General features: G+C 48.1%; 1 protein-coding gene across 4 annotated transcripts; it reads left to right on the forward strand.

The window, feature by feature from the left end:
• Positions 1-1,616: 1,616 nt before the first annotated feature.
• On the forward strand, positions 1,617-23,874 carry CEP85 (centrosomal protein 85). 4 transcript variants are annotated; one of them, XM_066638474.1, is made up of 13 exons: positions 1,617-1,664; positions 3,195-3,296; positions 6,153-6,811; positions 8,651-8,784; positions 9,622-9,739; positions 9,933-10,118; positions 11,408-11,560; positions 11,765-11,919; positions 12,554-12,671; positions 13,418-13,468; positions 13,554-13,661; positions 22,521-22,746; positions 23,072-23,874. In XM_066638474.1, exons 2-13 carry the CDS (start codon positions 3,242-3,244, stop codon positions 23,233-23,235), a joined length of 2,127 nt encoding a protein of 708 aa, XP_066494571.1. In that variant the 5' UTR covers positions 1,617-1,664; positions 3,195-3,241; the 3' UTR covers positions 23,236-23,874. The 4 variants fall into 4 exon arrangements, with proteins under 4 accessions (XP_066494571.1, XP_066494570.1, XP_066494574.1 ...); XM_066638473.1 differs by lacking the exon at positions 1,617-1,664 and adding an exon at positions 1,916-2,178; XM_066638477.1 differs by lacking the exons at positions 1,617-1,664; positions 22,521-22,746 and adding an exon at positions 1,916-2,178 and having other exon boundaries at positions 23,072-23,200.
• The last annotated feature ends 1,043 nt before the right edge of the window (positions 23,875-24,917 follow it).

A 24,917-nucleotide genomic window follows, 5' to 3' on the forward strand; every position in this document is an offset into this window, starting at 1 on the left:
ATAAAATGGTACCAGGCGCTAAAATGAGTACAGGCTGGTGAGTCTCTTTTATGCAGCTGAAATGGGCATGTCCCTTCTCCTCATAAGGCCATGTGCTCCGTGGGACCTGTGGGTCGGCCATTCATGGGGCACTCATGGGAGTGCATGGGTGGTGGGTGCTTTGTGTTAACGCTGAGGTTCTAGGGGCCAAATGAGGTCCTGGAGGCCAAATTTAGGCTATTAGGTAGGAAGCTGAAAGCCAGGACCACAAAGGTAGCGTTCTTGGAAGTGCTACCTGTTCCACGCGCAGGGCCAGCTAGGCAGGCGAAGATCAGGGGTCTCAATGCATTGATGAAACGGTGGTGTAGGGAGGAGGGTTTTAGATTCGTTAGGCACTGGGGAACGTTTTGGGAGAAGCGGGGTCTGTACAAGAGGGATGGGCTCCACTTGAACCAGAATGGAACCAGACTGCTGGCGCATAACATTAAAAAGGTGGCAGAGCAGCTTTTAAACTGATCCCTGGGGGAAGGCCGACAGGAGCCGAGGGGCATCTGGTTTGGGACTCTTCATCCCTATGGGACGAGGATGGGGAGGTTAGAGAACAACAAGACAAAGGCAGAGTAGGAGAAGAAATTGGGAATGGTAGCGTGATGGGATGTGATAGACGGTTTGGCACAATGAGAGGATGCGGGGACAAAGGAGCGAATAAGCAGCCCATCCTGGGGCATTCCATGTACAAAGGCTTTTATGCGAATGCCCAAAGTCTACGAGCAAAGATGGGAGAACTGGAATGGCTGGTGACTGGGGAAAACATTGACGTAGTGGGCATAATGGAAACCTGGTGCAATCCCAGGCAGTACAGGACTCTACAGGAGGGACAGGGAGGGGCGCCTGTCCCTCCTGTAGAGTTTTCTGGGCCGTTTATGTTAAGGAAGGGATAGAATCCAGCAAAGTAGAGATTGAAGGTAGGTCCGACTCCATAGAATCTGTATGGGTTAAATTACCAGGCCTGAGGAGTGATGTAATCCTGGGGGGGCGTATTATCATCCTCCAGACCAGAAATCGGAAGGGAACCTTGAAATGAGGAAACAGATCAGGGAGGTGACCAGGAGGGACAGGGTTGTAATCATGGGGGACTTCAATTATCCTCATAGTGACTGGGTCAGTTTGTGTTCTGATCACGATAAGGAGACCGGATTCCTTGACGTGCTGTCAGATACAGGAAGGCGCTGTGAGATACAGGAAGCTGGACTAGATGGGCCTATGGCCTGATCCAGTGGGGCTGTTCTTATGCTTGCTGAAGGACGCTGCTCTGCCCCCCACTGCACAGGAGGAGGCTCTGCCTCACTAGCTCCCAGCTGGTGGTAGGTTGAGGGGACACGCCCATGGCCCCCTTGGCCCCGCCCATGGCCCAAGGGAAGGGCGGGACTACAAAACCTGCGTTCGCCACGTGGAGCTGAGCTGAAGCCGCTGCCCTTCCGCCCTTCCTTCCGCGGCTTCTCGCCCTTCCTACGGCTCTCGAGCGGGGCCAATCTTCTCTGGCTCTCCGTCCGTTGCGGGCTGCTCACCCAGGAGGCGGGGCTCGCTTCCCAGAAGCCGTGCGTTGGCTCGCAGGTGGCCAATGGCGTTCGAGGGGGCTGTGGAAAGGGGCGTGGCGCGGCTCGCATCTGGCGCGGGGGCTGCAGGTGAGCGCGCGAGGTTCCAACGGTCGCTGCGCCCTTCTTCTCGCGGCCGTGGCCACTGCCTGGCTGCGCTGCGCTGCGCTGCGCTGCGCGTGCTGGGCGAGAAGAGCCTGCGCTCGGCCGGTCTCCCTGCCGCCTCGCGAGTGTCCTCTTCGTGGCGCTCCAGCCCCCGCCAGGGCTCGGGGGCGCAGCCTCCCTCCGGGCCTGAGCCCCGGGGCGGCCCTGTGACTCACGCCTCCGCCTGGGGCTCGCTGCCCGGCCCGGGGGGAGGCTGGGCCGCCTGAGGGACGCGCGGCGGCGGTGCCGCTCGGAGGCCGGCCGGGGCCTGGCCAGAGGGCAGGAGACCCTCCAGGGAGCCGCTCCTGCAGGCGAGGACCGCCGCGAGGGCCTCCAGGGCAGACGGGCGCCGCCTGGAGCTCCGAGACGCGCCGTGTGCTGGAGTCGGCGGGAAGGCGGTGCGCAAACGGGGCTCCAGCTCGGCCGCTGCCCGGAGTGCGCTGAAGTCTCCCGCTAAGCGGTACGTGCTCAGAGCGCTGCTGCCTGGACGCTCCTGCTGGGACTTTGTGCTGCCAGTCTGTGACACCCTCAAGCAGCCCTCTTCGGCCACTGTGCCATGGCACGCTGGTGTGCCCCGAGTGGTCCACAGGTGTGCCACAGGAATTTGGGGAAGGTCATTTCTTATTAGGGCCAATAGGGGTGTGAGGCCCCACTGGCAGCATGGTGGGCCTTGGCAATTATCCGGAACCTGCTGCTGTGCCTTGACAACGTCCGTGCCTCGTCGTGTGCCCGGAAGCCTCGCAAGTTCATTTCGGCATTGGCGCTGTTGGAAAGATTTTCAGATTCTTTTACTGACGCAATGCCAAACAGTCACAGACCTTTTAAAAGGGTTTGGAGGCTTTATTTCTGCATAGTAAGTGAATTACACAAGCCAATTGATTCAGTTTGGACTCTTTGTTTCCCATCCTGTTTCTCAAAGAACCACACCCAGAAAATCACATTAAATAATGTGGAATAAACAAGTTACCCATGTGACACTGTATGTCATTTCCACCTCCTTATTGGGCCTATTATGACAGGTTTGGTGCATGGTCCTGGCTCTAATTAGGTGGTCATACTGCCCTGCATCTTAAATATTCCTGGCCCACAACTTTAGTTATACAAGATCCTGGAATTCTCCCTTTGGGAAAGTTATGATCTACATGTTCGGCCAATCATTAGGTCACTTTGACATAATGACCCTCCTATCCTGTTTTTGAGGGGAACTACAGTCATTCTCTTGACTTCAATTTCAGTTATTTTTCTCAAACTAGAGAAAATAAGTTAACCCTCTAAAATCTCTATCAGCCGGATGCCCAGCTCCATTCCCAGAATGGTGAGGTGCATCAGCAGGGGCTGATCTGGGGTGAAGTGTGCTAACAGCAAGTCCTGGTGAAGAAGGTGGCAAGTGGAAGGCATTTGCAGTCTGGAGAGGGTGTGGGAATTCCTGTGTTATGATAACACAGTCTTGGGGTGTAATTCTTGTCTCCCTTTCAGGTTCCAAAATCTGTCTGAAGTCCAGATACTCTGGGTGGAGTCCAGGTATGGCTGCGAATGGAGGTGCACTACCAGGGACCTCGTCCTCAAGCAGCGCAGATGGTAAGCTTTATTTAGGTTCTTTTTTTGTATTTGGAGCCAGCACAAGAAAGGTTCCTCTTCTGCATCAGTCCACTTGTCCCTTTTGTTAAAGCAGTTCATAACTTCAGGTATCTCCCTTTTGCTGATAACTTAGGCTCTCAGACAGGAAAGGGGCAGTTCAGTCCTTTCTGTTGTATGCAGTCTGTGAAGTGTTTTGAACTGAGATTACTTCTTGTTGTGGAGAGTGTCTGAGTTTGAAAGCAGCTGCTGAATTGGTAGCTTTAGATACTTTCTGGCTGTAAAAAGTGATTCCTATGTGGGTAAGGAAGGGCGTGTACCTTCTGCCTCTTTTCAACTCAGGGTCACTTGCATGTAGTGTGTTACCTGCATGGGTATATGGGGGAACCATGCTAGCAATGGGGGAACCATGTTTGCTTCTGTATACACAACTGTCATTTGGTACATGAACCCTGTTTCTGTTAGTCTAACTGAAAAGCCAGCTAGTGGTAGGAGGGTCCCTGATAGTCTGCAACCAACCCTGGAAGATACACCTTGATTGGACTCTGAAGCCCTCAGGCTCTTGAGAATTCCCCGAGGAAGGGAATTTGCTCCTTTACTGACTCCCAAATTTTGACTTTTGGGCACTGACCTGCTAGCCAGTGTCCAGCTAGATGGTGCTTTTGTAGGAGTTCCGTGGAGCAGAGTCAGGTGGTTCAGGTGAGAGAAAAGGGGTTGCACTAAGTCTTCTGTCCCTGTCATCCATACCAGCAGCACTACTTTCCTCTTTCTATCCCTTAGGTGGTATAATGTAAATGTGCAGGATCCATCAAAGAGGTAGGGTGTGGTGTCAACAATGGCCCCTTGCTCTGGCAGGCAAGCATGGGATTAACACCGGGGCCTTAGATTACAGTAGTGTGCTGCACAGCTGCAGCCACTAGAGGCAACAAGGTCCTCAGGGTTAAAAGCAGCCTCTGCAGGAAGGAAAAGGGTATGAGTAGTAAGAGGAGGAAAGAACTGATGGATTAATGGACTGATGAACTAATGGCTGATGGACTGCTGGAACTGCTGATGGACTGACTAAAGGACAAATGGGAGAATGGACTTTGGAGACACTGGAGGTTGGTGTGAGGCTGCCACACCCAAGTCCTGCTGAGGACCAAGGTGTTGCTGTAGTGGCTGGAGAAGCTGCTGTCAGGAGAAGGGAGGAAGGAGGACCTCTGCAGGTTGAGCAGGCAAGCTACCCTGGTGGTGGGGTCCAGCAGTGCTGCAGGGCAGAACTAGGGCCATTGTTGGGGAGCACAGGAGAGCTAATTAGCTAAAAGTGGGAATAGGTTCTGTAGGTAGAGCTGGGCCTGGGAATTTGGCAAAACAGGTGGTTGTCTTCATCTTGCACAGAAGTGCTGCACTGTTTGCACCTGTGCAAGACCCATCACACTTTTCTTACATACTGTCAGGAGAATGGCATATGTGATTACTAGATATGACCCCTAAGTACGTATGTGAAACTTCCATTTTCAGTTTTATTTCTGTAAACATCACTGAATGGAGGGTAAGTGAAACAGTCACAAATGGTAGTGATGGAGCTTTCATACTTTGTCCCCACTATGGCTTTAATTTGATTAAGCAGTTCGGTGGTAGGAGGAACAAGCTTTCATTGGTTTTCAGCTGAAACTTTTTTCCTTTTAAAGAGGGGGGGCAAACTGTGATTGGATCTAGATCTTGGGGGGCAGGTTCAAAAGGCCCCCTCCTGGTCTTGAGCCATTTCATCCCTCCCATGGAAAGATGGAACACAAATTTCTAATAATAGAACATGTGGGGCTTGATGCATATCGGTTAAATTGTAGCTCCATCCTAGATTAAATTTGCCATCCTCATTTCCAGTACCCTGGACCCTGTTGGCTCTTTGCATGACTTGCTCACCGAACAGCTACAGCACTATGCCCTCTTGCCTTTGAAGTGTGGCCTGTTGCGAAATGCATCAGCAGTGCTAGGCTGACCCCGTCTTCTGGTGTGTTTACTGTATACTGGCAGCTATGTCTGCAGATTCTTAAATTTACTATGTGGGAGTTTATTCCTGTCATTCAAATTGGCCTCTATAATTCAGCCTGGTTTGGGTATTATAGACATTTGACAATATGAGGGCATTATCCTAAAATGGGAAAGAAACAACATGCCACAAAGGCAGGCTTTAAATTATATTTTTATTGATTTTGCTGTCTCATATTGGCACCTAAAATTCATGCAGGGATACTCAAGAGTCTGGAAAGGAGAGAACATTGTTGCAAAATCAGGTGCTTTGCCACTTGTTTATGATGCTGTTTTTCATCTGTTGAAATCTGAGAGTTACTAAGAATAACTTCACACTTCCAACTAGTCAGATCTGGTATTTCTGTGTTAGGATTTTCAGTGTTCAGCTCTGCCTTGTTCCATACAGCGTATTTATTTGGGGGGGGGGGGGTCTAATGCCAAAGAGGGGCATCAGTCTCCATAGTTACCTAAGAGGGGTTCCAGACTTCTACTGCTTTGGGTAACATCCAACTTCACTTGATTTGACCAGCAGCAAAGGAAAGTGGCAGTGCTATGGTTTGGAAACGTACTCATGAGCTCAGTTCCTGATTGAGTAAGTTGTAGTCTCTTTTTTAAAAGCCAATGTTACAATTTGTTTGAGCAATTAAAAAGCAATAGTTTTGTTACAGGTTCTCATCTGGTCACAGCTAATCTAGTTGCTTATCTGGTTTTGAGTGTGATCGTATTTTGCATACTGGGAAAGATTACTGTGCAGGTACAGGTGAGTCTTCTTGCTGCTGAGTGAAAAGCTCAAGGTTGGCTTGTGCACCATCTCTTGGTTTTAATGTCTTGATCTTGCTCCTTTCCTAGCATTCGGCAGTTCCGGAGATAGTACTTCATTTCAGCCTATCAGAACCCAAGTGGCCATCCCCACAGCCCATGTCATGCCTTCCATGCTGGACAGACCTCTTGGCTCAGCTGGTGAATTAAGTGCCTCTCGAGCAAGCGCCCTGGCTTCCTTCCTACCAAGATCTTCGGATGATGTCAGAGGGCTGGTGACAAGTCACAACCCTGATGTTCTGAGGGACTCCCAGGTGTTCACCAGAAATCACCTTCATCTGAACCAGACTTCAGTGGAAAACGGCAGCGATCAGTCCTTATTTCTTCCTTCTAGTCGGACAAGCCTGGAACATGCTCAGAAATCTGGCAGACTTGCAGAACTCCCTCTTAACCAGTCTACTGGTCCTTGGTCCCAGCTCCAAATGTGTAATTCGTACATGGCTGCTACTGTCCTAGATAAAGAAACATGTAGAGGACCGGATGATAAACCAACAGCGGAGGCCAGTGGGGTGTGTGAAAGCCAGATATCAGTGGGGCTTCATCCTGCTAGTAAATATTCCAACCCAACAGCTCTTCAGTCTCAGGTATGGAGGCAGGAAGCTTGTGTGCTCCATCCATATGAGTATTGTGCAGCCGGAACCTGGAAGCAGCACTTGGACCACATGCAGCTGCAGCTGGAGCAGATGCAGGTAGAAGGTCACTCAAACAATTCTGTGGTATTGCTGTGTTCTGGCATGTTGTTGTTGGCCTCTTGGTGACTTTAGTGAAAGGTGGGAGAAAACCAAGTTCAGCCTGTGTTCAGACAGCCACTTGTGCAAGAACAAAACACTCTCTAGCCATTGTTCACAGTTGCATATTCCTGGAGTACTTCTGTGACTCTGTGCACATGCATGGCTTAAGCATTCTGCTTTAATTTTAAGGGGAAGTGGTCTAGACCTTAAGGAAGTGTGAAGCGAGGGTCCAGTTGTCAGTCACTAATGCTGCATAGCAGGGGTGGGCAAACATTTTGGCAGGAGGGCACATCATCTCTTTGACACTGTCGGGGGCCAGGAAGAAAAGGAATTAATTTACATTTCAAATTTGAATAAATGTACATAAATGAATATATTAGAGATGGAACTTATATGAATGAATAAATTTTACCGAGCTTATTTATAATACATATGAGAACTATAATACAGGCATGTAGAACCACATGAGAACTATGAACTTTGCCGCACGCTTCTTGCGCTTTGAAACATACAGATCAAGCCAGAAACACATGGAGACATAAGTTTTCAGAAGCAAGGGGGGGTAAAATAATGCCCAGGGAAAGGCAGAAAACACATGGAGACTATAAGTGGCTAACTTGGCCCAAAGTTTGCATCAGGTGGTCGCGACTGGCAGTCCCAGGCCAGTGTGAGTTCCAACAGTCTCCAATGGACCAGAGGCTCATTGAAGACTGGGGGCTCCCTGTGGCCTGGATTAAGTGTCCCTGAGGGCCACAATTGGCCCGTGGGCCGGGGTTTGCCCACTCCTGCTATATAGCGTGTGCTTTCCACTCTTGAGCTTTAGTGAATTGGGTGAAATAAAACAATATATGTTTCCTTGATTCTTGCTTAGTGAGGAGGGAGTTGGTGACAATGCTGGGTTTTGAAGAGAATGGCACCATGCAGGTCTTAAACGGAGGGAGTGCCAGGCATTCATTTATTTGAAAAATTTGTATTCTGCCTTTCCCATGCTGACACAAATGCCCAAGACAGTTTACAGAGCTCCATAATAAATGTACAATGCATCAAAACAATAAGGGAGAAAGAGAAAAAACACATCATAACAAGCCATTAAAACATTAATTTTAATAGTTAAACACTAAAGCATTTTTTAAAAAGAAAGCATTAAAACAAAGCAAAAGCCCAACACGTGTTGTCGAGCCATGGGGAGGGGGGAACAAATTAGTCCAGGGAAGCAGTCAAGCTACAGTGCTATCACAGAGTTGCAGATGGCAAACAACCACCTAGTGTCCAAATGCCATATGAAACAGGTATGTTCTGAGCCCTTGCTGAAAAGCAATGAGGGAAAGAGCTAATTCCTCTGGAAGGAAATTCCTTAGTTGTGGTAAGAATTCAGTATTCTTAGTCTTTAGTCTGTGATGAGTTTGGGGATTCACCAAAGTGCTTATTGAGTCTGCCTTGTTCACTTCTTGCTACTGTGCATCATTAGTTTCCATGTTTTCTTCTGTCACTGTGTGGAAAAACTTGCTGACAGGTAACTGAATTGGCAAAATGAGTGTTTCTTGCTTAGCCTTTTTTTGTTTTAAAGAGACTTGCCAATCCAGTGACTGTTTTAGTGACTCCAGGGAGATGTGTTCTTGTGACATACACAGTGGTCTAAAGTTATCCATTACCTTCTAGCTGTTTTTTCCCCTATAGTGTTTGGATTGGAGTCTGAAAGAGCTATGCATATGTTGAGCCTTTTTCTGTGGCTCAAGTATGCAAAATGGCCTTGGTGGGGATGTGGCTACCTCTGATTCTTTTCTATCATGATTTCAGCTGCAAAATAAAACTCCATGCTACCATCCCTTGGCGAACATTGCTTCCCTGTGCACCCTTGATCCAGCTCAGTGGGCTGGCATTGTGAATGCAAATGAGAGCTTGCTCAGGGAGAAAGAAATCCTCATCAACAGGTAGGAAATGGAGCCAAAGGAATCCTGAAGGAACTAACAATCCTGATGCTGAATTTCCTGCTAGAAGAAATAAACGGTGATAGCCAAAGTAAACGGTTTTAAGGCCTTAGAAGTACATGAGCCTTAAAAGTTAATCACTTTTGCTTCTGTTCTCCTTCAGTGTACTTAATTGACTTTTATTGGTTAAGGTTAGGCAGGGAAGGATAGTTTTTTTTTCATTGACACTTTCCTTCTTTCCATCCCATGTGAATACTATCCTCTGATTATAAGGCATTAGTAACACAGTTAAGAAATAAATGGTGTGGCATGCTGGTGCCCTTCCCTGGGTCAAATTCAAAGTGCTGTTTATTGACAAAAACCCTATATACTTTGGTACCAGAATATCTGAAAGAATATTGCATCCTGCATGCACTTGCTTGCGTGCCGTGATTGTTGTTGTAGAGTCCCTTAACCTGCCAAGATGCATCTGGCAGAGACTCAGGACAGGTTTTCTCAGTTGTGGCACCCGTGTCATGGAAGGCCGTTGTAAGACCTGGCTGGTCTCTTTAGGGATCAAGACACTTCTGTTTGACTTTAGTTAACTGGATCTCCCTTGTGGTGATTCTTGGTCTTTATGGTAGTTATGTGTGTGCTTCATTTTTGAATTTACTTGTTGTGTTATCTGTAAGCTGGTAGTCCCTTTTAGTGGGACGCAATGGTTACAAGTAACCATGATGATTTTAAACATTTAAGTGCAGCATTAGTTGTACAACGTGTCTGTCCTGGCTTCTGATCGTGTTTTGTTGAAGTCTAGATCTGCCTGATCTGGTAAGTGTTGGGACTTTTCTCTGTTTGAAGGCAAAGACAGCACATCTCCCAGCTGGAGCAGCGAGTACGAGAGAGTGAACTGCAAGCTCACAGTGCTTTCTTTGGGAATCCCTCCCACTGTGGAGACCTCTGCCTGGTCCGAATGCAGGTAAACAAGTGCACCGTGGCTTGAATGTCTGTCTGGGAGAGCTGATAGTCCCTGATCTGGCAGTTTGGGCTCCCGTTGCTCATGGCAGCCATAGCAGACCTATCCTATGACTTTAGTGTTCTGGTGTCAGAGTTCTGTGGGTGGTGAAATTTTTGTGAGAGTTGCAGTGATCTTCACTGAGTGCCTTTTGCAGGAGTTGCAAAGGGAGAACATGTTCTTGCGTGCTCAGTTTACTGAAAAAACAGAGTCGCTCAATAAGGAAAAGATTGAATTGGAGAGAAAGCTGGCTGCTTCAGAAGTGGGTGTCAAAGAGATCCAGGAGGCCCACAAGGAAACTGTACAGAAGCACGCAGTGGAGGTGAAGAAGCAAGAAGAAAGGGTAGGCCATCTGCACAAATATGGATTTTTCAGTTTCTGTCTGAGATTGTTGATTAAAGGCAAAATTCTGCCATTCCTCCAGAGAACGTTTTCTGCTTCAGGCACGAACACTGCAGGTAGGAAGGAGAAAGGGCTTCAGATTTATTCAGAGCCCACCCTTGCTTTCTTCTCACAACAAGCAGTGTTTAGATACGGGACCCTGCCCAGCATACCTCTGGGCTTGAAGAGAAGGGGCTGCTTTCTGCCCTTTCTTCTCTGCTCCTGTTTCACCCCTTCATTTTGTGGCTCTTCTGGCACCCATCCCTAGAGCCTCAGAGCATGTGACACGTGCAGATATGTGTCCTCAGCATTGCTATTGGAGACAAAAGGGCTTCTGTGTGGAAAGCTCTGAACAGGGACGGTTATTACATTTTTTATACCGCTGTTCCTCCCAGGGAGCTTGGGGTGATGTACATAGTTCCTCCCCTCCTTTTGTCTTGCAACAATCCTGTGAGGCTGAGAATGACTGACCCAGGGTCAGCCAGGAAGCTTCATGGCCTAGTGGGAATTTGAACCTGGATGTTCCAGGTCTTAGTCCTACTCCCAAACCGGGACTGAAAGCTGAGAGTGTTGGTTTCCAAAACTGTTTCACCAGAGCCGTTCACAAGGCTACTCTGAGCATCAAAATCCACTTGCTGTTCAAAATAAAGCTGGCTCACTGTCAGCATGTCTCGAGGTGGAAAACTATTTTGACTTGGCTGTTGTTTGAGCAGCCTGGAATAGAATTTTTAGCATGCTGTATATGTAGAGGTGGGAGAAAACCATTTTATTTTTTTGCCAATTTTTGTGTTTTCCAAGTTAGAAGTGCAGAAAGAGGTCTGTGATGTTTAAGATTTGCATTATAATCATAAATTATGATCACTTTAAAAGTGTGCTAGTTGGTGATATGGGGGCATTGTGTCAGTAGATGCATCCACAGTCATTACTCATGCACACACCCCATTAAATAATGAAAACCATTGTTTTGTTTTTGCAGATTTTAGGTTTTTTTACAAAAATGAGAGGTGCAAAAAGTGGTGAAGTATTTTTATTTATTGCAATTTTCTCTCACTGTCTATATGACTCTGTCTATATGACAGTCCATTCTATCTTGGAGTGCTGTACTCACAGGTCTATGCATGGAACTTCATTAATGTGCTGCTTGAAGGAGACCAACTCTTGCCCCCAGCTTCAGGTATTAGAGTCTGATGGTTCTCCTTGCATGGAAAAAACTACCATAAGTGTCCAAACATGTGCTGTCTACCTGTGCAGGTAAAAGCAAGAGACAAACACATAGAGCACCTGAAAAAGAAATGCCAAAAAGAATCTGAGCAGAACCGTGAGAAGCAGCAGAGAATTGAGACCCTGGAACGTTACGTTGCTGACCTCCCAATGTTAGAGGATCATCGGAAGCAGTATCAGCAGGTAGACCAGCAACTTCTGGATTTGAGGAAACACTTGGTGTGTCTCAGTGTGTAGTTTTAGGTTTGTGTGGTTAATAAGAATGGCCATAGGATCTGATGATTTGCATTGCTTGCTCCAGCTGTGTAAGAATTCAGTTGCTAACTATGTGAGCAAGAGCCAGGGAAGGGGTCCTCTGTTTGGTTCTGAAGCTCTCTGTACTTCTAGTTAAAGGAATCTCAGCAGGCAGTTGCAGCTCTGCAGGAAACGGTGGTGACCCTTCAGAGAGATCTGGGAGATGTCCGTGCGAGTTGCAGAGAGAAGGAGCTGCAGTTAGAAACACAGAAACGCAAAGAAATGGAACTGCTTTCCACTGTGCATAGGTAACATTCCTTGGAACTAAGGGCTGAAAAGCAGAGCGAAATGGAAGGACTCTTGTGATGTTGTCTAGTGTTGTGCTTTGCTTGTGGCAGTGAAGTCTTGCTGGGAGCCGCATATGCCTTGTGGAGAAAGAGGGAGATAATTGTGGGGAGCTGTTGTTGGGCAGGAAAGAATAATCTCACGTGGGACTGGAAAAAGGCAAAGTGGGCTTTGAGGTTATGTTTGGGTGCAACACAGGATCTGAGATAGCTGGAGGAGGAAGAGTGACTGGGAATGTGAGGGACTACCAGCCACTCACATGAGGGAAGGATTTTCTTCCCAGCCAACAGACCATGTGAGATGTCTATGAAGCGTATCGCCAAAATATTGGCTGTCTTGAGACTGCTTCTCAAAGAAGCTTTTAACAATGAAACTGTCCATTTTGGCTTCCAGGCTAGCAGAGAGAACAGAGCTTAGGGGTGCTTATTTCACCTAGAATTTCTTTTTGGTCAAGTTAGCAGCAGAATTGTCCAAAATTGCTCTGCTTTCTACAAGTCTAGGGAAGAGCAAAAGTGTTATCTGAAAGCAGTGTGCAAAACTGAGGGGCCCCCATGTGACTTTTTGCCTCAGAATTAAATGGCTGTGTTATGTATTTAGCTTACAAGGTAAGGCACAATATGGGAAGACTTCAGCAGCAGACGACTGTGCACAGGAGATGGAAAAACAGAGGGAAGAAAAGAATTCTCTGCAAAAAGAATGTGATCTCCTCAGGAAGGTAACTGCTGCAAGGGCAAGACTGGGCAGTATGCTGGGTCTGCTGCTCTGGGCTAAGCTGAGCACCCGCCCTCCCGTCCCCTCTTACTCCAGCTGTTCTGGCAAAAGCATCTTCCTGACCATTTCAACATGCTTGGCAGTCTAGCAATCTGTGCTGCTGGGCTAGTGCCCCATTATGGTGGCTGATCCAGTCCCAGAGCAGCAGAGGAGTCCTTCATCAACAAAGGATTCTGATCAGAAATTTGGCTTTGTGTGTGTGTTGGGGGGGGGGGGGTCAACAAGAATGCAGTTTCTGCAGTGTCCCACATTAGTGCAAATGCAGAGCAGTTGGATGTTTTCACTGTAATTCAAGCAATACTTTGCTAGTTGACTGGAGAAGTGAATGGAGTCCTTCTTTGGCTCTTTCCATCATCCAGAGGAGGGGGGGCGTGGGAGGCTTTATTCCTTGCCTCCTAGGATGAATATCACACTGAGGATCACTCTACCCCCCCAATCAGCAAGAGAACACACCAGCTGTAAGAAGTCTCCTTCCCCTCCTTGCCTGAAAAGAACAGCCAGTAGCTGTGGACTGGTGAGGTGTTGGCCAGGGGACTTGAGGGCTCCCTTGGAGTTTTCTGTTGTATTGGAAGCCCTATGCAGATCGTTTTGCTCTCAAAAGACGGGATACAAATATTTTTAGTTCATAGTTTTGGCCAAGAGCTGTAATGTGTACATATAGAAATTTTGGGTGCATTTATTTGTTTTCAGATCATTGACAGTCAGAAGAAAAAAATGGATCAGTTGTCTTTGCAAGTAAAGGTGAGGGATTCTCATTGATTGAAGATGAGGCTTGTTTGAAGTTGCCTATAAAGTGATCTGAATTTGTTCACTGTCTGTCTTCCAGGATCTGGATGAACAGATTGCTCAGGAGGAAGGAACCAGCCAGGCTCTGAAAGCAGAAGCCTTGAAGCAGGAGAGTGGGCTGCAACTGCTGCGCATTGCTGTGAAAGAGGTACTTTCATCCCATTTCTTGAAACACCCAAATGAGTGGAACTTGCTTCCTGCAGATCGTGAGCCAGATATGGCCGCCTTCCCTAGCTGTTCTTGGACGCTCTATAACTAACCAAGGAGTTGGAGCACTCTATTGAGGGGAAACTTCTGTGGCAGTCTCCGTACTGTGTAGCAGGAGGTCATGCGAAGATGGGAATAGCTTCTCTGAGATTAGCACAGCCTTCTAAACTGGGCAGTAACTTTATTGTCATTAAAATTTAACTCTTCCGTTTCAGAGTGAAGGTGCTTAAATTCACTTGTGCCTCCAAAAGGGTGGCAGTTGTGCAGCATCTTTACTGTTTAGATAGCACAGAAATAAGGTATCTTCACTGAAAATCTCAAATGGTGTGTTTACTCACAACATCCTTTAGTCTTTCATCCCTGGGCCTCTTCCTCCATAGGCTAGAGCAGGGGTTTCCTCCATAGGCTACAACAGCCTGGGAAGCCCTGTCTGCAGCCCCTTAAGGGGTGGGGAAGGTGCAAAGGCAGTGAAGCAATCCCCAGGATCGCACCGCTGCCAGAGACAAGGGGGGTTAAACTTGCCTAAAGCCAGTATGGCCTCTGGGAGGTGCAGAGAGCCCCACGTAGCCCTCTTTAGTGCTCCCCAAGTCTCCAAAACACTAAAAATAGCAATCAGAAGCCACTGCCGGTCTTTAATTGCAAAACTCCCTGAGAGTTTTTGAACTGCTGGGCTATAGGCATAACTGAAGGGGGGGCGGGGCGTCAACACTCTATTCATGACTGTGACTTTAAGTGACTAATTCTGACATCCAGTCCCTCACATAGATTGACTTAAGCTGCAGAGTGTTGTCTTGTGTTCCCTGCAAAAATTCTGAATGTATCACCCCTGTTAACTACCCTCCATGCAGAGATTTATTAGAGTTATCTTCACACCAATCTTGTGCGTCACTAACCCATAGTCAATACAGACAGGTAATTCAAGCATTCTCAGCTCAAGTTTGCTCTGATTAAAAATTCTATACATTCAGTTTAAAACCAAGCCCAGCCTGTTGCAAAAGACCTCTCCCGTGCATACTGGTGGCTGGAGAACTGGCCTGCCTCCTTTCTCTTACTGATGCGTGTGCGCCCTCTCAGAAGACATAAGAACATAAGAACAGCCCCACTGGATCAGGCCATAGGCCCATCTAGTCCAGCTTCCTGTATCTCACAGCGGCCCACCAAATGCCCCAGGGAGCACACCAGATAACAAGAGACCTCGTCCTGGTGCTCTCCCCTACATCTGGCATTCTGACTTAACCCATTCCTAAAATCAGGAGGTTGCGCATACACATCATGGCTTGTACCCCATAATGGATTTTTCCTCCAGAAACCTGTCTAATCCCCTTTTAAAGGCGTCCAGGCCAGACGCCATCACCACATCCTGTGGCAAGGAGTTCCACAGACCGACCACACGCTGAGTAAAGAAATATTTTCTTTTGTTTGTCGTAACTCTCCCAACACTCAATTTTAGTGGATGTCCCCTGGTTCTGGTGTTGTGAGAGTGTAAAGAGCATCTCCCTATCCACTCTGTCCATCCCCTGCATAATTTTGTATGTCTCAATCATGTCCCCCCTCAGGCGTCTCTTTTCTAGGCTGAAGAGGCCCAAACGCTGTAGCCTTTCCTCATAAGGAAGGTGCCCCAGCCCCGTAATCATCTTAGTCGCTCTCTTTTGCACCTTTTCCATTTCCACTATGTCTTTTTTGAGATGCGGCGACCAGAACTGGACACAATACTCCAGGTGTGGCCTTACCATCGATTTGTACAACGGCATTATAATATTAGCCGTTTTGTTCTCAATACCCTTTCTAATGATCCCAAGCATAGAATTGGCCTTCTTCACTGCCGCCACACATTGGGTCGACACTTTCATCGACCTGTCCACCACCACCCCAAGATCTCTCTCCTGATCTGTCACAGACAACTCAGAACCCATCAGCCTATATCTAAAGTTTATATAACCCATCAGCCTATATCTAAAGTATATCTAAAGACGGGTGCCTGCCTGGCTATTTGTGTCTCTTGCCGATCAAACCTTGCCCCCCCCCTTGTGCAGTGCATCACCATTAATGTTCTCTGTAATCTCTACAAAAGAGGAGGGTTGGGGTGAAAGTGTATGCGCGAGAGGGTGCCCAGCACAGGCGTGGGGGAAAACTAAGTGAACACAACACATAAGGCTGCAGAACTTGTTTCCTGCTTTCATACTGCAGAAATTAAGGTGGTAAAAATTTTTGGTTGTTGAGTGACTTTTTATATACATAGACATCTCAGAAACAAGCTTGATTTAGGGTATTTCTCCCCCCCCCAGTACCTTCTCCATGCCAGTTGTCTTGTAGATAGGACAAATCGTCCTGATATGAGAAACAGAATGCTGCTGCTTCTTCTGCAGAGAAAACTGGTACAGAAATCTGGAGCTTGCGGCTTTCTTAGTTGTGAAAGCCTAGTATTAGAAGTCTGGAATCCAGTCTCTGGATTGGATTCTACTCCCTAACCACTCTCCCCAAAGTAACCTTTAGTAATTTTAGACTTGAGATTATGTGGTGTAACCTTATGCAGGTTTACTGGCTCTCTGTCTCTATTGTGGAGCTGCTATTAGTCTCTTTGGAACAGTGTTTGAGAACCTAGAAAGCAGATGTTGTCTTCTAGTTTGTAAAGTTACCCTGCAAAGCTTTGAGTACTAATGTTGCAATCTCCAGAGGCTGTGTAGCCATTGTTCTTCCCACTCACTCCAAAGACAGAACCCTGCTATCTAACCCTGCTAAGTTCCCATGGTGCTGTGGGATACAATTACACTTCCAGTTCCAGTCCTGACTCATTCCAGAACAGATGTGTTTGTGGGTGGTGTTGTCCTAAATGTCCCTTCTCTCTCTCCTCTCCCCCAACACTTCCTCTTAGTGTTTGGATAGAGTGGAAGGAGCAACGGACTCAGGGTAGGAAGAGCTGAGCCTGTATCCTGAAGGCTTGCTCTCTGAGAAGTCCACCCTGTTCTCTAGTAAAGGACCTGCAGTCTGGTGATGTCAGGGAAGAGAGTGAAGACCACAAACAAGGCTGATCACAAGAAGACAGGCAGCAGTAGTGAAACATGAGGATGCTTTGGCACATCACTGCTATCCTCTCCCTGCCAGCTGGCTGCAAGATGAGCAACAGCACAGTGTAAGGCCTAGGAACACTGGCAGTAATGTGGTATAGACTTGTGAGAGGCACTGCATCAGAGCCTGGTAGGGTCCTGAAGGCTGCACTGCCGTATAAAGGGGTGCTTTGTTCAGTCACCAGAATCTCTGCCACCAAGCAGGTCTCCCCCCCATAGCTTTAATCTGGGAGGGATAGTCCCAGGCTCTGCAAGGGGGACACATTTATCATATGATACCCACCAAGAGGCACTGCACTGGAAGGTGGTGCAGGGCTTTTGAATATGTTGAACCTGCATTATGACCTTAAGCCCTCCCCCAGCGGCAGGAGAAAGAATTGCATGAAGGGAGCTGGTGGCTCCAAGAAGCCACCTCTGGAAGCAGGAAGCTGGCTAGCCCATCATGGCCTTTCTCGATATGGATATGTCAGGGGGAGGACCAGGATCCTTTGGAGGTTTCCCACAGAGCCGAAGGGAGGTGGCTGGATGTAGAACAGCCAGGTGCCTGTTCCATCAAGACCAGTGGTTCTCAGACTGGTGGGTTGCAACCCACCAGTTTGTGTAAAGGTCCCCTGTCCCTTTAAGGGGCAGGGGGAAGGGGAGAGGCAGGGAAGTGATACCCAGGATCATGTCCGTATTGGGGGGGGGGGGCAAGTGACTTACTTTATGAAGGCAGAGCTGCTGCAGGAGGTGTGGGGAGCCCTGCGCAGCCCTCTCAGTGCTCCCCTAAGCTTGGAAGGTTGAGAAAAAGTGGGTGCAAAGCACTTCCGTTTTGCAGGAGTTGCTTTGTGCCTGCTATTACAGAACATTCTGAACCTTGGAGTGCTGCAGAAGGCTGTGTGGGGCTCTCCACACCCTGCAGTCTGCTGCAGCTCTGCCTTCATAAAGGAAGTCACAAGCACGGTTCGGGACTCCTCATCCCTTCTTGTCTAGACAGGCTGGTAGACAGTGCTGGGGGAGAGGTAGCGGCTGTGGTGCATGTCGGCACCAACGACGTGGGCAAGTGTAGCTGGGAGGTCCTGGAGGCCAAATTTAGGCTTTTAGGCAGGAAGCTGAAAGCCAGGACCTCAAAGGTAGCGTTCTCTGAAGTGCTACCTGTTCCACGCGCAGGGCCAGCTAGGCAGGCGAAGATCAGGGGTCTCAATGCGTGGATGAGACGGTGGTGTAGGGAGGAGGGGTTTAGATTCGTTAGGCACTGGGGAACGTTTTGGGACAAGCGGGGCCTGTACAAGAGGGACGGGCTCCATTTGAACCAGAATGGAACCAGACTGCTGGCGCATAACATTAAAAAGGTGGCAGAGCAGCTTTTAAACTGATACCTGGGGGAAGGCCGACAGGAGCCGAGGGGCATCCGGTTCGGGACTCCTCATCCCTATGGGATGAGGATGGGGAGGTTAGAGAACAACAAGACAAAGGCAGGGTAGGAGAAGAAATTGGGAAGGGTAGGGAGATGGGATATGATAGACAGTTTGGCACAATGAGAGGATGCGGGGACAAAGGAGCGAATAAGCAGCCCATCCTGGGGTATTCTGTGTATAAATGCTTTTATGCGAATGCCCGAAGTCTACGAGCAAAGGTGGGAGAACTGGAATGTCTGGTGACAAGGGAAAATATTGACATAGTGGGCATAACGGAAACCTGGTGGAATGCGGAGAATCAGTGGGATACCGCAATCCCGGGCTATAAACTCTACAGGAGGGACAGGCAGGGGCGTGTTGGAGGTGGGGTGGCCCTTTATGTTAAGGAAGGGATAGAATCCAGCAAAGTAGAGATTGAAGGTGGGTCCGACTCCACTGTAGAATCTCTGTGGGTTAAATTACCAGGCTTGAGCAGCGATGTAATACTGGGGGTGTGCTATCGTCCTCCAGACCAGAAATCTGATGGGGACCTTGAAATGAGGAAACAGATCAGGGAGGTGACAAGGAAGGACAGGGTTGTAATCGTGGGGGACTTCAATTATCCTCATATTGACTGGGTCAATTTGTGTTCTGGTCACGATAAGGAAACCGGATTTCTTGACGTGCTAAATGACTGTGGCTTAGATCAGCTAGTCACGGAGCCCACCAGAGGACAGGTGACTCTGGATTTAATTTTGTGCGGTACACAGGACCTGGTTAGAGATGTAAACGTTACTGAGCCATTGGGGAACAGTGATCATGCTGCGATCCGTTTTGACGTGCACGTTGGGGGAAGAATACCAGGCAAATCTCTAACAAAAACCCTTGACTTCCGACGGGCGGACTTCCCTCAAATGAGGAGGCTGGTTAGAAGGAGGTTGAAAGGGAGGGTAAAAAGAGTCCAGTCTCTCCAGAGTGCATGGAGGCTGCTTAAAACAACAGTAATAGAGGCCCAGCAGAGGTGTATACCGCAAAGAAAGAAGGGTTCCACTAAATCCAGGAGGGTGCCCGCATGGCTAACCAGCCAAGTTAGAGAGGCTGTGAAGGGCACGGAAGCTTCCTTCCGTAAATGGAAGTCTTGCCCTAATGAGGAGAATAAAAAGGAACATAAACTGTGGCAAAAGAAATGTAAGAAGGTGATAGGGGAGGCCAAGCGAGACTATGAGGAACGCATGGCCAGCAACATTAAGGGGAATAATAAAAGCTTCTTCAAATATGTTAGAAGCAGGAAATCCGCCAGAGAAGCGGTTGGCCCTCTGGATGGTGAGGGAGGGAAAGGGGAGATAAAAGGAGACTTAGAGATGGCAGAGAAATTAAATGAGTTCTTTGCATCTGTCTTCACGGCAGAAGACCTCGGGCAGATACCGCTGCCCGAACGGCCCCTCCTGACCGAGGAGTTAAGTCAGATAGAGGTTAAAAGAGAAGATGTTTCAGACCTCATTGATAAATTAAAGATCAATAAGTCACCGGGCCCTGATGGCATACACCCAAGGGTTATTAAGGAATTGAAGAATGAAGTTGCAGATCTCTTGACTAAGGTATGCAACTTGTCCCTCAAAACGGCCACGGTGCCAGAAGATTGGAGGATAGCAAATGTCACGCCTATTTTTAAAAAGGGAAAGAGGGGGGACCCGGGAAACTATAGGCCGGTCAGCCTAACATCTATACCGGGTAAGATGGTGGAATGCCTCATCAAAGATAGGATCTCAAAACACATAGACGAACAGGCCTTGCTGAGGGAGAGTCAGCATGGCTTCTGTAAGGGTAAGTCTTGCCTCACAAACCTTATAGAATTCTTTGAAAAGGTCAACAGGCATGTGGATGCGGGAGAACCCGTGGACATTATATATCTGGACTTTCAGAAGGCGTTTGACACGGTCCCTCACCAAAGGCTACTGAAAAAACTCCACAGTCAGGGAATTAGAGGACAGGTCCTCTCATGGATTGAGAACTGGTTGGAGGCCAGGAAGCAGAGAGTGGGTGTCAATGGGCAATTTTCACAATGGAGAGAGGTGAAAAGCGGTGTGCCCCAAGGATCTGTCCTGGGACCGGTGCTTTTCAACCTCTTCATAAATGACCTGGAGACAGGGTTGAGCAGTGAAGTGGCTAAGTTTGCAGATGACACCAAACTTTTCCGAGTGGTAAAGACCAGAAGTGATTGTGAGGAGCTCCAGAAGGATCTCTCCAGACTGGCAGAATGGGCAGCAAAATGGCAGATGCGCTTCAATGTCAGTAAGTGTAAAGTCATGCACATTGGGGCAAAAAATCAAAACTTTAGATAGAGGCTGATGGGTTCTGAGCTGTCTGTGACAGATCAGGAGAGAGATCTTGGGGTGGTGGTGGACAGGTCGATGAAAGTGTCGACCCAATGTGCGGCAGCAGTGAAGAAGGCCAATTCTATGCTTGGGATCATTAGGAAGGGTATTGAGAACAAAACGGTTAGTATTATAATGCCGTTGTACAAATCTATGGTAAGGCCACACCTGGAGTATTGTGTCCAGTTCTGGTCGCCGCATCTCAAAAAAGACATAGTGGAAATGGAAAAGGTGCAAAAGAGAGCGACTAAGATGATTACGGGGCTGGGGCACCTTCCTTATGAGGAAAGGCTACGGCGTTTGGGCCTCTTCAGCCTAGAAAAGAGACGCTTGAGGGGGGACATGATTGAGACATACAAAATTATGCAGGGGATGGACAGAGTGGATAGGGAGATGCTCTTTACACTCTCACATAATACCAGAACCAGGGGACATCCACTAAAATTGAGTGTTGGGCGGGTTAGGACAGACAAAAGAAAATTTTTCTTTACTCAGCGCGTGGTCGGTCTGTGGAACTCCTTGCCACAGGATGTGGTGCTGGCGTCTAGCCTAGACGCCTTTAAAAGGGGATTGGACGAGTTTCTGGAGGAAAAATCCATTATGGGGTACAAGCCATGATGTGTATGCGCAACCTCCTGATTTTAGGAATGGGTTAAGTCAGAATGCCAGATGTAGGGGAGGGCACCAGGATGAGGTCTCTTGTTATCTGGTGTGCTCCCTGGGGCATTTGGTGGGCCGCTGTGAGATACAGGAAGCTGGACTAGATGGGCCTATGGCCTGATCCAGTGGGGCTGTTCTTATGTTCTTATGTTCTTAAGCAGCTGCCCTCGCCCCCCCCACACAGACACGATCCAGGGGTGGCCTTGCTGCCTGCCTCCCCCACAAAGACTTACTGAGAGAGTGAGATTCCCTCAGTTTGAGAACCACCGATCTAGACTCCTGCCTGCAGAAGACTTGGATGCTCTTGGGAAGGCTGCAGAATTCTGGATCCAGACGCTTCTGAGCCATACAGACAGGGGCTGCAAAAGATATTCCAGGCACGCAAAGGGGAGCACTGAGGGTTCCCTGCCTACCATTACTTCAGAGTGTGATGTCCTTCAAATGATGAGTGCAACTGCAACAGCTTCATGCTCCCCTGAACTGCAAGCTACAAGCTCCAGGTTCCCCAGCAGATGCTCCAGCTGCCACCTCTTGTGTTGGGAGTGCTGGTGGCAAAGGACGACAAGAAGCATTAATATTCAGGGAAATCACGTGAGGTGTTGGCCTTGTCCATAAGCAAAGCATCTACATCAGTGCCTCAATCCTGTGAGTCACAGTATCTCAAGAAAATGGCCAACTCTACCAAAGCCTTAAGCTACCCAAGGCTGTGATGATTGTGCCCTGGATACTCTTCAGCTTAGTGCTAGGGTCATACTGTCTGACATGGATGCATGCAGGGCCATGTGGTTTATGACTTGACAAGTGGACTTTGCATCTCTAATCACCCCCTTCAAGGAGGAGGAAGTCCTAGTGGCCATGAAGGATGAGCAAAATCTATGCTCTCAAGCACCAAAAGCAGGAGAGAGGACATTCAGAGCAACTCTTTTTCCTGTTATCCCTCTGGATTTTCCTTTCAATGTGTGAGGAGATCCAGCAAAAGCCCTCCTGGGGATGGCACCACTGCTGAACATCCCTTTCATGAACACCCTCCTCCCCTGGAAAACAGAACACTGGGACTTGTTGGATAAGTTCCCTCTCTGCAGTGAAACAGAGGAAGAGTCCCAACGTTCTGTTCTGTGCACAGTTACCTGGGAATAAATCCCACTGTTAAATGGCAGTGTTGGTCACCAAAGGCTTTAAGTCAGTAGTGCCTTTATTGGACACTGCCTTTAGTTTAAGTTCCAAAATGCATGACTGTTAATCTCAGCTTCACACCAGAGGACAGTGAGTGCCAAATGCTGGTTGGTCTCTAGTGTGCCAGCACTTGCATGTTCTCTTTATTTAGCTGTCGGCACAGAATCAGGAGCTGATGGAGAAGAACCTCACTCTTCAGGAGCAGCTGCGGCAGACTGAGCCAGACCAGTTGCTGCCTGGTGATGCAGCTTGTGTTGCCCAAGAGCTGCATGGCGAGCTGGCCAGCTGCCTGCAGGACTTGCAGTCTGTGTTCAGTCTTGTGACTCAGCGTGCTCAAGGAAAGGATCCCAACTTGTCTCTGCTGCTGGGCATTCACAGTAAATAATGTTGTTGTTTTTTTCTCTCTCTCTCAACTAGCTGCTGAGAAAATGTAAAGCCTGGTCTGGCTTTCTGGCTGCCCATTCAGATGTTGGTTTATAGCAGGCCTTGGGGTTTGCAGCGAGGGGGGGTGTCAAACCTAAGGCCCATGGGTTAAATGCAGCCCCTAGAAGCAATTTATCCAGCCCAAATTTATTCATAAGAGCTAGAGACTTGTTTTAAGGGGAAAGGAGCTGATCTTCCAGTAGGTGGTAGTATTTTTATTATTGTATATTCTTTGTAAAGTGAGCTGAGGCTAACTTCTGTTTCATTCTGACCTTGCAGCTCTGTCGTGCTCTGCTAAGGAACAAGAGGACTTTCTGAAACCAGACATGCTTGCAACCAAGCTAGATGATGTTAAACAGCTGCGCAGAGAGATTGAGGACTTGCGGACCGCTATATCTGACCACTATGCACAGGACATGGGGGACAACTGCATCACGCAGTGAAGGCAGACAGATGGGGGTAGGACTGAGGTCCAGGTGAGGGACTTGGAAGTGCTGGACAACTTCTGATGCAGGGCCTGGTGAATCAAGCTTCCTGCAACAGGAAATCCAAGTGTGCCTCATGCAGGCAATGCCTCCTAGCAATGTGGCAACTTCCCTTTTGCTTGCTAGACCTGGTGAGAATGACACATCGGGGGAGACTATGGAATAACTTGCTCAAATGTTGGGCTTAAATGCAGCCAGAGTAGCAGTTTTGCTGAAATTGGTCTGTTTCTCTGAAGTCTTGTGGCATAGAAAGGATCTAGCGAGAGCTCTTTGCTGGAACTCTAACAGACCTTGCTGCCTTGACAGATCTCTAGGCTGCCACCCCTTCAGAAGCCTCTTAAATCTCCTTGTAAGGGCTCCCATTTTCCATAAGCTGAACTAGCCTTTCTTCTGTCTTTGGGGGGGGGGGGGAGAAGCAACATGACCTGAGCTGCATGAGTGAAACGTTTCCAGGTCAACAGCACACATTTAAGTGGGACTAGTTCTTATGCAAATGCACCTTCTGGACTGCATCTTTTTGATTGTACAAATACCAACTTGACACTGTGGATATGTGGATTGAGTGCCTTAACTTCTTTCTAGAAATAAAGTATTTGACAGAGCTGCTGCATCCTTCAGAAGTGCCTGTATCGATGCCCTTAATGGATTATGCTGTCCCCCACCCCCACTGAGTGGTTCTTGGTACCCTTTTTCCATTCATCTACATCAGGGGTGCTCAATAGGTGGATCGCGATCTACTGGTAGATCGCGGAGTGCCGAGCCCCCCCTTCAGGTGCCTCTGGGAGGAAATGCTGGGAGTAAGGCCCATTGTACTCAATGGGCCTTACTCCCAGGTAAGTGTGGCTAGGATTGCAGCCTCACAGCCTAATCCTAGGCATGTCTACTCAGGAGTAAGTCCTGTTATACTCAGTGGGGCTCAAGGTACACCAACATACATTGTACACATAAATGTTATATGTTATGATGGCGCGAACATTGTACAAAAAACTCTGGTAGATCTCCGGGCCTTGCTGGGTTTCAAAGTAGCTCTCGAGCCAAAAAAGTGTGAGCACCCCTGATCTACATGGATTGTAGATTAAAATGTGTGTTGATTTCCATGAGTCAGAAGTTAATACACATTCACTGGTTAGTCATGACTGAGCTGATCTATAGCTCAGGAAAAGGTTACTGAAACAGTCACCTATTTAAAGTGTTCCTCTGTTAGAACAAATGGGGGAAAAACCCTCCCCACGCTTACTAAGGATCTTGGCAAGGAAGGTAGGTGTTGACCCTTTTCACTTGACATTAACTTTCACATCAGTCACTCCCTGCTTGGAGGTGGAAGTTTGTCATCCATCAGCATTGTGAGCTAGTACATACCTGGCTGCTTGTACAAGTTCTGCACTTTCCATAAAGTATAGGATATGTGTTGCCAGATCAGTTCATAGTAAATGAACCCAGTATTTATTGCTTGTATCACCCCAGTTCTTCTCCTACCTCAGTAGGCAGAAATGTAGAACCACTTGCAAAAAACAATCTGTTTTGTTGCTTGCATCCATTTCCCCTTCTTGAGGGGATGGGTGTACCCTGGTATTTATGGGGGTTCTGTTCTGGAACCACTGTGGTTAACTGAAACCAGGGAACACTCTCACCTCCAGTGG

Source organism: Tiliqua scincoides, chromosome 10 (genome assembly GCF_035046505.1).
Source record: "Tiliqua scincoides isolate rTilSci1 chromosome 10, rTilSci1.hap2, whole genome shotgun sequence".
In the NCBI taxonomy this organism is placed as follows: domain Eukaryota; kingdom Metazoa; phylum Chordata; class Lepidosauria; order Squamata; family Scincidae; genus Tiliqua; species Tiliqua scincoides.

Bases quoted from the DNA above. Each gene is read 5' to 3' on its own strand.
- CEP85 (XM_066638474.1), top strand. From the start codon at position 3,242: ATGGCTGCGAATGGAGGTGCACTACCAGGGACCTCGTCCTCAAGCAGC. The intron at 10,119-11,407 runs GTAGGCCATCTG...CTACCTGTGCAG, and splicing joins TGAAGAAGCAAGAAGAAAGG to GTAAAAGCAAGAGACAAACA. The intron at 11,561-11,764 runs GTAGACCAGCAA...CTGTACTTCTAG, and splicing joins ATCGGAAGCAGTATCAGCAG to TTAAAGGAATCTCAGCAGGC.